At 33.6% G+C, this 16,733-nt stretch overlaps 1 protein-coding gene across 2 annotated transcripts; it reads right to left on the bottom strand.

The window, feature by feature from the left end:
- Positions 1 to 75: 75 nt before the first annotated feature.
- SAMD15 (sterile alpha motif domain containing 15) lies at positions 76 to 16,681 on the bottom strand. 2 transcript variants are annotated; one of them, XM_051977516.1, is made up of 3 exons: positions 15,660 to 16,681; positions 10,858 to 10,956; positions 76 to 489 (listed from the first exon to the last, which is right to left on the bottom strand). In XM_051977516.1, exons 1-3 carry the CDS (start codon positions 16,218 to 16,220, stop codon positions 223 to 225), a joined length of 927 nt encoding a protein of 308 aa, XP_051833476.1. In that variant the 5' UTR covers positions 16,221 to 16,681; the 3' UTR covers positions 76 to 222. The 2 variants fall into 2 exon arrangements, with proteins under 2 accessions (XP_051833476.1, XP_051833477.1); XM_051977517.1 differs by lacking the exon at positions 10,858 to 10,956.
- Positions 16,682 to 16,733: the final 52 nt, after the last annotated feature.

Consider the following 16,733-nt stretch of genomic DNA (forward strand, 5'->3'; position numbering starts at 1 on the left):
TCTATAGTCCATTTTGTGCATATTATCTATTACTTGAATAGTATATTAAAAACCATCATAATTTCCCTGATGCAATTAAATCAATTTTATGTATTATGATCTTCACTATAAAGAATAAAATATCACACAGCAGATGTAATGAATCAGTAGTAGAACTAGGAAAAGAACCAATAGTTTTGACTCTTGAATCCTTGTTTGGGGGGCGGGAGCAGAAATCCACTTCTATATTAATTTAACTTGATCTTTTAAACTAAGTGAATAGGGTTTTTTTTTTGGTTGTTGGGGATCAACTTTCTTTTCATCAGGAACATAGTCCTCTAACTTTGCATCTTCGACAAACTGAGATAGGGTCAAAGCATCAGCTTTTTTCCCAGTACGAGCTTTTCGTTCCAAAAATAAGCCGATGGTGTCTCTGTAGGGAAGGGAAATACTGCGACTGAATAATGGTTCTTCAATTCCAAGTAGTTCCCGTGTATGACGTGAAATCACCTGAAATCCAAGAAAAATGTTTTTTAATGAGACAACTGTTCTAACTTTAAGTGTAACTAAATAAAAAATACTCCTCTAGATTTCCTATACCTCTCTAAACCTAAATCATCAAGTTATTTCTACATGAAATTATGATGATGCAACATATCAAAAACATATCAAAAGAAATGGCCTGTTCTTACCATAAATTGACAATTTTCTAAGAGAAATTCACAACAAAATATAAAAAGAATCTCAAAGCACTACTTATCAGATTTTTCTATTCCCCAGCATTAGATGGTACCAGATGAGTTCATGTCTCAGGTGAGCAGCTTAACAATTTAACAACTATAATGTCCATGTAATATTTCAGGGCAGGAGCCACAGATATCTCAGTGCAAATTATCTCTGGACCCTATTCAAACAACAGGCCTACCTGTGAGAAATAAAGTCAACTTACAACTAAAAAATTAATATCAGTTATTAGAACTAAAGAAATTACTGGAGTGGCAAAAATTTAAAAATTACTTTTGAAACAAGTAAACACTTTTTGCTCACATTAACTTTTTAGCCTATCTGCAAAACTGTCTTTGAAAGAATGTAATCTTTCCAGTTATTCTTTTAAAAATTTAATTGAAATATTTCTCCTGATTCCCAATTACATGTAAAATTTTTTTAAAATTTTGATTTTCAAATTTTCTCCTTCCTTTCCATCTCTCCCCATTCTCAAGAAGGCAAGCAATTTGTTTTTGATTATACATATGAGGTATAAAAAATTTCCATATCACCCAACTTGCAAAAGAAAATAAAACAATAAAAATAAAAAAATTAAAAGTATGCTTCGATCTGAATTTGGAGTTCATAAGTAATCTATCTGGAGATGGGTAGCATTTAAATGCTGCACTCAACATGCCAGTAAATTTGGAGAAAACAACTGACTTCTGCATTAGAAAAGATCAGTTTATGTACCAATCCTAAAAAAGGGCAATGCCAAGGAATGTTCAAAATACTGAACAATTATGGTCACTTCACACATCAGCAAGAGTAAACTTAATTCTGCAAACTAGGCTTTAACAATACTAGAAGAGCAGGCTGGTTTCAAAGAGGCAGAGGAACTAAAGACCAAATTGCCAACATTCATTAGATTATGGAGTTCCAGAAAAACATCTACTTTTACTTCATTGACTAGACTAAAGCATTTGTGTGGATCAGCACAAAATGTGGCAAATCCTCAGAGAGATAAGAGTACTAGATTATATTTATCTCTTGAGAAATCTGTATATTGCTATAAATATTTTGTATAAATAAGTCCTTTCCCTTTTTGATATTTTTGTTTAGTAGTCTCTGTTGTGCCCAAACTCTGTGATCCCATGTGAAATTTTTTTTTTTTTGCAAAGATACTGGAGTACTGCCATTTTCTTATCCTGCTAATTTTTTTAAAAATGAGGAAACTAAGGCAAACAGGCTTCATTTCTCTCTTGATTTGACTTTTGAAATCAATAAGTGTCCTACTTTTATTTTCTAATGAATTCTTCTCCTGATCCTTGTTTGCATCTCTTATTTCCTATCCCTACTAACTTTACTTTAATTCTACTCCTTAATTTGCCTTGTTATTATTAAACCTCTCCCCCACCTATGCTTCCTCCCTTATATTCTCCCTCCACAACTTTTTTCTCTTTTTGTCAATTCCCATTAATCTATAATCTTATCCCACTCCCTTTAATAAAAACACCCTTCTGTGCCCCATCTTATCCTTTTGCCATTTTTCCCACTTTACTGTATCCCACTGCTATAAATCTATATAATCATCTATATACCCCAACCTTATCCTATTCCCTCCCCTCTTTTTTCATAAATTTTGAAGGATACTATATACTGTTCATGGTGTGTGTGTGTGTGTGTGTGTGTGTGTGTGTGTGTGTGTGTGTGTATGTGTGTATATATACAGTCTTGGAAGTTGTCTAGACTGATCATTTTACATTATGGGGAAACTGAGGCTCATGGAAGTTAATTGACTTATTCAAGATCACAAAAGCTAGTAAAGCAGAACTTGAAATCTCCCATTTGACTTCTCCAGGTTAATCATTTTACATTTTGGCATTTGTAGAAAAAGGAAGAAAAGCCAAATAAATGTGGCTCCTACCAATGCCTCAAATTCCCTCTCCTTTGGAAGGGAACTCAAAACCCCCAACCCATTTTGACTCTTGAATCTCCTTTCCTTTCTCAATGGCTGTGAATTAGGGTTCTCTTATTTATTCATTTTGTATGTATGTGTTGGTCTCGTGTTTAAGGTGATCAATTTATCAAAATGGCCAGATGCCTACTTTATGTCTTATAGAATCAAATGTAGTATATTCTAATATTGGAGGTATTGAAGAACTAATTCCAAGTTGCCTGTAAAAGGGCCACATAACCTATATGAGCTTCAGTGTAATTATCTATGCTCTATTAACATAGACCTGACAAATCAAAGTATCGGGCTGTTTGTATCCCAACAATTTTTTAGAATAAAAATTGCTTCTTACCAAAGTTCTATCTCAATAAAACTAGGAAATAAGATCTAGTGGTTTCTGATATCTTCTTCCTCTACTTGAGTGAAAAAAGGTGGTTTCTTACCCAATTCACTTTTGTCTTTTAATAAGTCTCCTAAACCCTCTTGCTTACTTAGCATTTGCCCTTTCATACCAATAACAAATTAATATACCTTATGTATATTTGGTCATGTCAATCTTCTGCTTAAAACCTTCCAATGATTCTTTAAAAAATTTTTATTTTAATAATATATATTTTTAAATTACACATAAAGATGGTTTTCAATTTTCACTTTTATAAGATTTTGAATTCCAATTTTTTCCTTCCTTCCTCTCCCCCATTCTGCTAGCAAGTAAACTGATATAGGTTATATGTCTACATTCATTTTTAATATATTTCCATATAAGGAAATGACTATAAGTCATGTTAGAAAAGAAAAATCAGAACAAAAGGAAAAACCACAAGAAGAAAAAAAAAAGGAAAAATAGTATGCTTTGATCCACATTCAGTCTTCATAGTTTTCTTCCAATGCTTCCTAATATTTCATAAAGAAAGTCTGAACTCCTTAACCTGACATTTGAGATTGCTCACAATTTGGTACCATCGTACCTTTTCAACATCAGAAAAAGTGGATCATTTTCCTTCTTTTTGTACCTTTCTTTTTCTCAAGGCTTTTGCTTATGAAATCCCCTATGCTGGGAATGTATTCCCTTCCTATATCCATTTTTTGAAATCCTATTCACATCCTTTACGGCTCAGCTCAATTGCCATCTTTTCTATTAAGTCTTTCCTGATTCTCTACTCCCAGTCCCAAAACCTTGTTCAACATCTGGGATTCTCTATTATTCATTTTTGTCTACTGTTATGTATTATAGTTATATGTGTCTAGATTTATATGATCCTATTAGGTCATAATCTCCATGAGGATGACAGTTGTCTCTTATTCACCATCTTTCTGTCTCTTCTACTATCTAGCATAGGTTTACAAACAGAAAATCTGAAAAGCCTCACACTATTATACTGTTAGGAGAACTGCGAACCAGTACAACTATTCTGAAAAATAATTTAGAATTGTGCTTTTTTAAAAAAAAGACTAAAATATTCACATATTTTGACACAGAGACCTCTCTATATCACAATTATATCACAATTAAAGATAGAAATATAGATTTCATGTATCTCCAAACATTCAAGAATTTTTTTTTGTGGTAGCAAAGAACTAGAAACAACATGATTACCATTTTGTGGAGAATGGCTAAATAAATTTTGGTACTATGAATGTAATGGAACATCTATACTATAAATGACAGGGAATATGAATAATCCAGAAAAGCACAGAAAAACTAATTTGAAAGAATATCATCAAGTGAAGTCAGCAAAATCAGAAAAATTATTTACACGATATTATCTACAACACAATATATACTGTTACCCACAACAAAATAAAATATCTTGACCAAATGTGTCACTAAAGAGATTTCCTTCCCTGATGAAGTGCCACCAGGAGATGTAGAACAATGCATATACTATCAGATTTAGTTGATGTTTTATTTTTTGAACTTTTTTCTTCTCTTTTTGATGCTCTATTAGAAGGGATAACCACTTGAGCAGGGGCCAGAGGGATATATTTGGAAATGAAGTGATGTAAAAACAAAAAATCTACTACTATGGAAAATCAATATAAAGAGTATCTTAGCCTGCTTTACAAAATGAGCATGTTAGTAATACTTTCTCATGAGCAGCACTGAACTTTTCAAAATCTTATTAAGAAGTTTGAGGAGGATTCTGGGAAGAGGCAGAGTAGGTTGACAAATTTCAAGCTCTCTAGATTTCCCCACAAATAGAATAAATTTGTACCTCAGGGCAAACGTAAACTAATGAAAAATCATGAATTGGGACAGAACAGGGGTCCCTCTGGGTACTGAGAAGATCTGAAGAAAGACCCAGGACTGGGGATTAACCTATGTGAAATGCCAACACCTCCAGGCTATCTCCATAGAAACACCAAGTGGGGACCCCTTTAGGCCAGCTGGGTATGAGAAGGAACCAACACCCACTGAATGCAGAGGTAGTGGGGCAAGGATGCTTCTGGTTCTAGGCACTTGCTGGAGGGTGCAGCTCTTGATATGGGGTTCCTAGTCAGAGGGGAGAGCTGAAATAATGTATCCTCCCACCCCAGGATTAGAAGTACTTAAGATTATAATAGATTTTCAAAACTATCAGCTCTCCTCCCCCCTCTAATATCTCTGTGTTGGTTCTTCCTCTGTACCTCAATCATATAATTATTATTTTTACCTATTCCTAGACAGTTTTGCTTTATAGAGTCAGATCATATTTAGCTCTGTCCTAATATCTTTCTTTTGAGCTACCCCCAATTACTGCTGTCAATTTTAAACATATGGTATACATTTCCATGTAAAAATGCATATATTTGTCCTTGCTGAATTTTATTTAAAAAAAAAAAAACATGAACTGGCAAAGAAGAACCCCCATGATAGAAACATTCTATGGGGTATCAGGAAAGACTGGGGTACATCTTTAGAGGAGGACAATGAATTAAAAAAAAGCTTCTACTCCAAAGAATAAATGAAATAGTTCCTTTCCCCAGAGAGAATTTATAGAAGAATTCGAAAAAGAATTTAAAAATCAAATAAAAGACATTGAGGAAAAACAAAAACAAATCCATCCAAGAAAAACAAATTATGAAAATAGTTAATCAATTAGAAAAGGAGATAAGAGTCTCAAAAACAAAAATAACTCTGAAAATTAGAATTGGGCAAGGGGAAGCCAGTGAAACTTTAAAAGATTAAGAATAACAAAACAGATTATAAAGAAAGAAAAAATGGAACAGAATGCGAACATCTTATAAGAAAAACAACAGGTCTAGAGAACAGATCAAGAATAGAAAATATAAGAAAAATTGGAGTACCTGAAAGTTGTGACCAAAAAACGAACTTTGACACAATAATGCAAGAAATAGTCCAAGAAAATTACCCATAAGGGTAAAGTAGAAATTAAAAAAAAAAATCCACTGATCACCTCCCTCAAAGAGATACTTTGTGAAAACACATAGGAATATTATTGCCAAATTTCGAAACCCCCAGATAAGAGAGAAAATTTTGCAAGAAGCAAGTTAAAAACAATTCAAATATGCTGGAGCTACAATTAGAATTGAATAGGACTTATCAGCAGTCACAATAAAAACGAGTCCTGGAATCATATCTACCAACAATCAAAAGAACTAGGCCTATGGTCAAAAATATCATATCCAGCAAAATTATCTGTAATACTGAATGAGAAAAAAATGAGCATTCAATGAACTTGCAGATTTTCAGCACTTTCTATCAACCAAGCCCAAACTTAATAGACAATTTAACATATAAGAACCAATATCAAACATCAATTTCAAAGAACTCAACATGGACAAATTGTTTATGTTTTTTTTACATGAGAAATGAATACCATAAGTTTAATATTGACATTAACAATAAGGCATTCAAAAAGAAAGATCAGGTGGAAGTGGCCCTCCTTCAACAATGAGATGAACCAAATCGGTTCCAATAGAGTAGTAATGAACTGAACCAGCTACACCCAGTGAAAGAACTCTGGGAGATGACTATGAACCATTACACAGAATTCCCAATCCCTACATTTTTATCTGCCTGCATTTTTTATTTCCTTCAAAGGCTAATAGTATACTATTTCAAAGTCCGATTCTTTCTGTACAGCAAAATAACTGTTAAGTAAGACATGTATACTTATGTTGTATTTAATTTATACTTAAACATATTTAACATGTATTGGCCAACTTGCCATTGGGGGGAGGAATTGGGGGGGAAGGAGGGGAAAAAGTAGAACAAAAGATTTGGCAATTGTCAATGCTGTAAAATTACCCCCATGCATATAACTTGTAAACAAAAGTTATAAAAGAAATAAATAAAATTTTAAAACAAGAAAGATCAGGGCAGAGTTAAGGTAAAAATAGCATATTTTTTACAAATATACTATTATATATAAATAAGACTGTGTAAAGATATTGGGGGGAGGGCTCACAGTTCTGAAAATCTACTCACATCGGGAATGGGTTAAATAGGCAAGACTACATTTATACCATGGAGAGTATAACACCCTCCAAAATTTATGAAGAAATAAGGATGGGGTGATGGAGAAGCAAAGGATGTGGGAAGAAGACATGGGTGGGGGGAGGTTAAGTAATAGTGTCAGCAGGGATAAGAAAGATATGTGTATGTGTGTATGTGTGGGGATGTGTATATATGTATGTATATATCTGCATAGGTATATATAAATATATACTTTCTTAATTATAGCCTGCTTGGGATGGGGGAGGACAAAAAGGGGGAAAATAATAAAATAAAAAAGGTGAGCAGCAGAGAACAAAGAACAATTTACAAGGAAGAAAAGAAAAGATAGACACTCATGAATATAATTTCTTCTACATATTATATATATGGCATAGAATGTTTCTATCGTGGGGTTCTTCTTTGCCATTATATACACACACACACACACACACACACTTTCTTGATCTGATAATTTGTTTATATATATTTTAAATCCTTCTTGATGTTCTGCTATGCACATGACAATGTTTTCTTTTGTTTTATATTCCTTGTTTTTCTTGTTCTGTTTTTTAAATAAATTTAAAATAAAAAATGAAGAAGTTTGTTTCCATTTTGGGGAAAAAAATCACAACAATTTGTCTAAACTGATTCTTTATAAGTTCAGTTATCAGCTTAATTAGAAACAATAGATAATGATGATCATACTATTGTTTTTATACTCAAAAAGCAATATCTTTTCCTTTCCAGTGATTGAAATATTCCTGTAACTATGGCCAAAAAATTAATATACAACCAGAATTCTTTTGGAAGAGACCTTAGTCCATAATCGTCTAACCTCCCTCATTTTAGAAATTAAAAAAAAAAAAACAAACAAACTTAAAATCTTAGGCTGAGAGAGATTAAGTTATTTTTCTCAGGGTCATTCCACTAGCATCAAATTTAGGATCTACTTGTGAAAACTACACTGTTTTATGATCAAATGACATTTGTTGAGCAGCTCCACTGGCAACAGAAGTAGTTGTTTGTGCTTATAGTAGTTTTCTCCTTCCAGATGTCAGTAATCAGAGTGTGGATATCACTAGTTGCCATTCCCTAACCATCTTAGCAATATCATTTGGACCAGAGTCTTAGGCCAGAGTAGTCCTAAGTGTCACCTGAGGTAAGCTGTTGATTAAGTCACTACACTGTGCTAATTGCTAGCTATATAATCTTTTAAAATTTACCTTATTTTTACATGAATTATCTCATTTTATCTGTACAACAATCCTGTGAAGTTGATATTAACCTTATTTTACATGTTGGCAAACAGATTAAGTGAGATTGAGTGATTTGCCCAAGGTCATACAGGTAATGAGACTGGATTTAAATCCAGTTTTTTTTTTTTCTGGATTCAGAAAATCCAGACTCCAAGATCAGCTCTATGCACAGTTCTACCTACTTACTCCATATCATATATACCTCTTTTCTAGTTCTTTCCCCCTCTTTTTTCCCTTTGCTCTTCTTCTTATTTTACAATCTAGGTCTGTTGCTTCTACAAACATTATTTGGCCCTGCTTGGAATGAGTTAAAGAAACATGCAACTGTGTTCTGATTTTCTTCCTTAAAACAATTAAAAAATATTTGTTAAATACAAATTATAAACAGAGTACTGAGCAAGATGCTGAGAGGGTTACGAAGAAGGATAAAACACAGACCCTGTCTCGTTAGGTTGCTTATAATCTTGTAGAGAAAAGACAAATATACATAAAATAATATAAGCAAAATACAGCATATTCTTAAATGAGCACTATAAGTGTTCAAAGGAAAAGAGTATATAAATTGGGGTTGCTAAGGCAGGCTTTATTGGATGAGATGAGTTTGGATGGAGAAAATTCAGATAGGTAGAAAGGAATAGAGAGGTCAGTCTAGAGGAGGAGAATGATATAAACAAAAGCAGAGTACAAATATAAAAAGTATTTTTGAGAGATAGAGTAATATAGCTATGCATAGCCTGCATGTAGGGGAGCAGTAAGATGACTGTTTTTCCTAGTTGTTATATGTTTATATATGTTACATATTTAGGCTAAAGATTTAACTAGATTGGCCTTTGTGATTTCTTCCAACTCTGTAATTCTATTATTTAGGAAAATCAGGTTGGGGCCTGTTTGTGGAGAGTCTACAAGGTACACATACAAAGTCTACATATATAATGTATATATGACTTCTTACAAACAAAATATGTATTAAAATAATATGTCTGATAATGTCAATGACTATAGTAATTATGTAGAGAGTTGGGAGCCGTGGAAAGCACTAAGATAGGATAGGAGTAACAAGTATTTTTAGTAGTTTTTAAGTAGATTGAAAGGAAAATAAGGGAAAATAGGAAAACCACTTAAGATATTAAACAATCCTGGAATGAAATGATAAGGGGATGAATTTGGGTGATGAAGTTCAAAATAGAAAAGTTTAGAGAATATAATAAATGAGAAGCAGAGTAGAGGAAAGATTCAAGGATGACAGGTTTTTACCTTGGAAGATTCAGAAGCATGAAGGTATCCAATTTAGAGAAATAAGGAAAAGTCGGGAAGAAGGGATCAATTTTTTTTAATATTTTATTTTATTTTATAATAACTTTATATTGACAGAATCCATGCCAGGGTAATTTTTTTTTACAACATTATCCCTTGCACTCACTTCTGTTCCGATTTTTCCCCTCCCTCCCTTCACCCCCTCTCCTAGATGGCAAGCAGTCCTATATATGTTAGATATGTTGCAGATACAATATATGTTTGCAGAACCGAACAGTTCTCTTGTTGCACAGGGAGAATTGGATTCAGAAGGTAAAAATAACCCGGGAAAAAAAACAAAAATGCAAATAGTTCACATTCGTTTTCCAGTGTTCTTTCTTTGGGTGTAGCTGCTACTGTCGATCATTTATCAATTGAAACTCAGTTAGGTCTCTTTGTCAAAGAAATCCACCTCCATCAGAATACAACCTCATACAATATCATTGTCTAAGTGTATAATGATCTCCTGGTTCTGCTCATTTCACTTAGCATCAGTTCATGCAAGTCTCTCCAAGCCTCTCTGTATTCATCCTGCTGGTCATTTCTTACAGAACAATAATATTCCATAACATTCATATACCACAATTTACCCAGCCATTCTCCAATTGATGGGCATCCATTCAATTTCCAGTTTCTAGCCACTACAAACAGGGCTGCCACAAACATTTTGGCACAAAAAAGTCCCTTTCCCTTCTTTAGTATTTCTTTGGGATACAAGCCCAGAAGTAACACTGCTGGATCAAAGGGTATGCACAGTTTGATAACTTTTTGGGCATAATTCCAGATTGCTCTCCAGAATGGTTGGATTCGTTCACAACTCCACCAACAATGCATCAGTGTCCCCGTTTTCCCGCATCCCCTCCAACATTCATTGTTATTTTTTCCTGTCATCTTAGCCAATCTGACAGGTGTGTAGTGGTATCTCAGAGTTGTCTTAATTTGCATTTCTCTGATCAATAATGATTTGGAACACTCATATGAGAGGTAATAGTTTCAATTTCATCATCTGAAAATTGTCTGTTCATATCCTTTGACCATTTATCAATTGGAGAATGGCTTGATTTCTTATAAATTTGAGTCAGTTCTCTATAGATTTTGGAAATGAGGCCTTTATCAGAACCTTTAACTTGTGAAGATGTTTTCCCAGTTTGTTGCTTCGAAGGGATCAATTTTGAAGAAAGATGATAGTCAACTAATTTCAGATATATTATAAAGGAATTGCTCACCTTCATGTCCTCAAAATCTGTTATCCCCATCTGAGGAAGGTTTGAACAATTAACATGGATGAGTTTTCGGCCATTGATGAAATTTGTTGTAAAACATTCCTGTCAGTACAACAAGAATGTCACTTGAAAGATGTACTGCAGGCAGTAAAAGAAAGAAATAGAAATCATGATTGTTTCCAATCCTATGCTTAGAAAAGTAAGCTTTATTTTCCACTGTAATTACATTTTTTTTCAATTAGGCTTAGCTATCTGATAAAAGGTCAAACTTCCCTTTAAAAATGCAGGTTTAGGGGCAGTTAGGTGATGCAGTGGATACAGTACCAGCCCTGAAGTCAGGAGGACCTAAGTTCAAATTTGACTTCAGACACTTAACACTTCCTAACTGTATGACGCTGGGCAAGTCACTTAAACCCCAACTGTCTCGGCAAAAAAAAGAAAAGAAAAAAAAAAAAAAAGAAAAGAAAAAAATGCAGGTTGATTCTTCTTTCATGCTACAATCATTATTTTTTTATTCCACAATCAGTTTTTAAACTGAAGGAGAACTATAGAATCTCAAATAACATTTTGATAAACTGAAGGAAAAGAAAATTAACTCTGCTTAAGATAACAATGAGGAAAAGGAATTGAGGATTATTTTTTTAACCTGAAAACTTATAATCAGTTGTTGTTTCAAGATATATATGATTTCAAAAAAAAAAAAAAGATATATATGATTTCTTACAAAGTATGTATTAAAATGTTTGACCTTAGTCAATGACTATAGTAATCTAGTGTTTGATAAACCCAAAGACTCCAGTTTCTGGGATAAGAACTCACTATTTGACAAAAATTGCTGGGAAAATTTGAAAATAGTATGGTAGAAGCTAGGAATTGACTAACACTAGCACCCTATACCAAAATAAGGTCGAAATGGGGTCGTGATTTAGACATAAAGTGTGATACTATAAATAAATTAGGAACACAAGGGAAAGTCCACCTCTCAGCTATGTGGAGAAGGAAGGAATTTATGGGCAAAAAAGAACTAGAGAACATTATAAAATGCAAAATCGATAATTTTGATTATATTAAATTTAAAAGGTTTGTACAAACAAAACCAATGCAGTCAAGATTAGAAGGGAAGCAGAAAACTTGGAAAAAATGTTTACATTCAAGAGTTCTGATAAAAGCCTCACTTCTAAAATATATAGAAAATTGACTCAAATATATAAGAATACAAGCCATTCTGTAATTTTTAAATGGTCAAAGGTTAAATGAAGAAATTCCAACCATTTTCAATCATATGAAAAAATACTCTAAATCACTACTGATTAGAACAATTTGGAACTATGTCCAAAGGGCTATAATTTTTACTTCCTCCCTCCTTCCAATACCTCAGTCCCTAATTCTGATGCTCTTCCCCATTCTGTGGTAGATTCTTATTTGCTCTAATTTCTCCTAAACAACATAGTACAATTATTGTGCTAAGAACTACACAATGACAAATACTAAACTAGTGGGTACATTTCTATTTGTATCCCCATCACTTAGTACAGTGCTTTGTACATTAGTTGTTGTTAAAGTTGTTTTTCAGTCTTGTCAGGCTCTCCATGACCCCATTTGGGCTTTTTTTGGCAGAATATTGGAGGGATTCATCACCTCCTTTAGCTCATTTAATAGACAAGAAACTGAGATAAATGGGGTGAAGTAACTTGCCTAGGATTACCCAGCTAGTGTCTTAGGCCAGATTTGAATTCATGAAGCTGAATCTTTCTAGTTGTAAATGCTTTATTTACTGCACCCTGTGGTTTCCCTTACATAATCGAGAACTTAATAATTGTTTCAATTCATTCATTCACTATCCTCTTAGAAACTTAAAATTTTTCCTTCCCTCCCCGCCCCCCCAACTCCTTTCATGGAAAATAACTTGTATCAACCTCATTGTGGCCTATTTCCTTGGTATTATCACAGAGTTTATTTGGCCAGGACTCATTTCTCTCTTTAATGTTACAGCAACATAGTTTGATTTGTTTATTTCCCTCTGTTATAATTTTTATTGATCTCTAACTCTTCTAAAAAGAATTTATGTTATCTTGCACAGCAAAATTAGAATTTCCCTAATGAATCTAATATTTTTTGAAAGATCATCATTTTAATTTGAATTTAAAATATATATTTTCTATACCTTGGGGATATTCTTCACATGTTAAATTCCAATTGCTTTAAAAAATCAAGGTCAAGCCCTGTTTAATCTATATGTTGTCATATGATATGTCTGATATAACATATGTATGACAAGTGAATCAAGAAAAAGCCTTTTCATATATAAATTTAAGAATTTTATATAAAAATATTAAAAATATACATTAAAACTTTTTTTTTTTAAATCTTAAAGTAGTATCTCTGTGGAAAGAATAAACAAAAATGATTCATTTTTAGTGATGACTTATAAAATCACTAGCATTTGAAAATTTTTAGAAATTTGGCTATAGTTATAGCAGGCCCAAAATACTAATTACAAATTGTGATGGTTATCTGGAAGTATATAATTTCAGGCTGATACAACAATATAATTACTGGGAATTAGAAATAAGATAATTTGGCCTTGATGGATCCTATTATGAAGAAAAAAACCTTCTAATAAGAGGATTCCTTCCATCACCCTCTCATACTTTATAATTTGTCAGAATTAGCATTTTGCTTTTTTCTAAAAAAATAATTTTCTATTACTTATTCTTTAAATTAGAATGTTATGACATATTTGACTACTCACATATATTTATGTAAACTATAATCAGAGTTTTCTAAATGTTTGGTCATAGAGCTGCCATTATATCAACATGAAAACGGCATTGAAGAACCTATCTTGAAGAATAGATGTCAAAATGATTACTACTATAGGACTAGAGAGAGAATTCTTAAATTGGGTTAATTAAAATTGTTGGGGAGGGAAGAACTTCCAAGAATGAGACTATCTATGTAAATTATTTGACCTTTTATTCCAGAAACTTGAGCTGAACCTTGAAGGATCTTGAGAAGGAATTCCAAACTTGTGCAAATATCAAGTGGGAAGATAAGTTGTTATGTAGAGTGCAGAAAATATGCCATTTGGCAGAAACTGCATAGAACAAGTTCTGAAATAGCTAACCTTCATGAGGCCTATCTTTTTTTTCTTCATTCAATAGTATTTTATTTTTCCAATTACATTTAAAAATAATTTTCAACATTCATTTTTGTAAGATTTTGAGTTCCATATTTTTTTTTCTCCCTGCCTCCCTTAACTTCCCCTTCTCCAAGATAGGAAATGATCTGATATAGGTTATACATGTACAATCATTTTAAACAAATTTCCATATTAGTCATGTTGTAAAAGAAAGACAAAAGAGAAAAACCATAAGAAAGAAAAAGTTAACCAAAAAAAGGTGAAAATAGTAAGCTTTGTTCCACATTCAGTCTCCATAGTCCTCTCTCTGGTTGTCATTTTCCATTCCAAGACTATTAGAATTGTCATAGATTATTGTATTGCTGAGAAAAGCAAAATCTATCATAGTTGATCATCACACAATCTTATACTAATGTGCATAATGTTCTCCTGGTTCTACTTCACTTACCATCAAGTTATGTTAGTCTTTTAGGTTTTTTCAAAATCAGCCTGCTCATCATTTCTTATAGAACAATAAAATTCCATTACATTCATATACCATGGCTTATTCATCCATTCCCCAACTGGGAATTCTAATTCCATTTCTAATTCCTTGCCGTCACAAAAAGAGCTGCTATAAATATTTTTGCACATGTAGGTTCATGCCCCTGTTTTATGATCTCTTTGGGATACAGACTCAGTAGTAACACTGCTGGATTCAAAGGTATGTAGTTTTATTCCCTTTTGGGGATAGTTCCAAATTGCTCTTAGAATGTCTGGATCAGTTACGAGGCCCTATCTTGATCTCCACAGTTGCTAGCTAGTTTCATTCTTACACCTCCAATTACCTTCTATACACTTTGTTATAGATAGTAGAAGCTGTTTCATTTTTATATATGTGAATACATGCATATACATACATACATATATATGTGTATATGTGTGTGTGTGTGTGTGTGTGTGTATGCATATACATTTATTCCTAACCAGTGATTTCATCACCATAGGAGATTTTCAAAGAAGACTTAACCTTCATTTAACTTGAGTCTTAGTACCCTAAAAAAATCTTAAAAAAAATTTAAATGATTTTCCTTAGGGCATACAGCTAGTTATGTTACAACCCTTCTATCCACTAAAATCAAGCTGTCTTTCCTGTCATAGCCTTCAAAAGTCTAGTGTCATTTCCATATTACAATGAGATACTAGAGGATAACTTTGTTTAATGATAATTTAGTTAAGTAACTAAAATATGCTCTGAATTTATAGAGCTTAAAGTTCTTTACACATATATTTCTTAAAACAATTTATTCTCAATTTAGAAATGGTTAAATGATTTTTTCAACATCACACATCCAGTTAGTGATAGGGCCAAAATTAAAACCCAAATTTCTTAATCACAAATTTGTGCTCTATGCAATTCAAAAAATATTCATTTCTATATTTCTACTGAAGAACTGGGTCAAATGCAGGGGGATAAATGGGAGAAAAAGAGATGTTGTAAAAGAGAGTTTATGATTTTCAGTCAGATTTGAGTGGAGTCTGGATTCATCTACTAGTCAATTGAGTGCTAGTAAGTAAAATTCAGTGTTCTTTCATTTGTAAAATGGAGATTAATAGTGTCCAGGAAAAGAAAGTGTTTTATGTACCATAAATCTATATATAAATGTGAACTAATTATTATTACCTTGTACTGGGGAAACCCTAGTTGGCTAATCCACTCTGCAACATCTTCTGGGGTCCATTTGAAGTAGTGAAAAGGTTCTTTCTCAATATCAGTTCTATCTTCTGCTTCTTTTTCGATCTTGGGTTCTGGACTGGGTTGAGGCTCAGTTACCTCTTTTTTCTTCATTTCCTTACTAGCTTTTTTAGATCTCTTTCCATCAATACTTTCTTTCTTAAGCTCATGTAAGGACTGAATTTTTAAGGACCTGCTTCTGGTCTTAGAAAGCCTCTGAAGGTTTAAGAGTTGTTTAGATGCCTCTATTGCACTGTCTGAGGAGGACACCTGTGGTTCCTCATCTGTGGCGGATTCCAAAACCTTGCCCTCTATCTCACCCTCACTGCTTTCAAGGGAATACCTATATTTTTTCAACTCTACTTTGCTTTCCTTACAAAATGTGGGTTTTATTCCTACCCCAGGCTTAGTTGCCTCTGGAATCTCTGGCTCTGTTTTCTTCTGACGCTCAACTTCCATGTTCTGAGAAGTCTCTGTCTCAGTCTCCTTAGGAATCCTTGGTTCTGCCATTGAAAGGAACTTTTTCTCAGCACCCTGTTAAATCCTCAAGTTTAGTTTGTTGAGAGATCCTACTAAGTCCGCAAGCTTAGTTTCCTGGCTTTAACTCTCTGGGACTGGACTTGGGCACCCAGAGAAATCTCTGCCTCAGTCTCCTTAGGAATCTCTAGCTCTGCCTTTGTAAGAGACGTTTCCTTCCAGGTCTGGCTTTTAATGAACTAAGGAGCTTCTGCCTGAGTTACCTCCGGCAGGAGGTTGTTTTAGAAAACGCTTCCTTAGTCCGAGAGAAGCCCCCAAACCTGATGTCTTGAAGGCTACCCCGCTCCCTGTGGGACTCGGTTTTACGGTCCTAAAAAGTATCCTCTAGAGGCGGCTGTGGGGCTGTTTTCCCCTCAGAGCCAGGAGTCTCTGAGTTGTCATCATGCCCAGGCTTGGAGACATAATCCTGAGGCAAAGCCGCCATTGTCGCGCGGGGAGGAGGACGCTCCTGGCTTCCGTGGCAACCTACACTTCCAGGAGCGTCTC

Source organism: Antechinus flavipes, chromosome 2 (genome assembly GCF_016432865.1).
Source record: "Antechinus flavipes isolate AdamAnt ecotype Samford, QLD, Australia chromosome 2, AdamAnt_v2, whole genome shotgun sequence".
In the NCBI taxonomy this organism is placed as follows: Eukaryota; Metazoa; Chordata; class Mammalia; order Dasyuromorphia; family Dasyuridae; genus Antechinus; species Antechinus flavipes.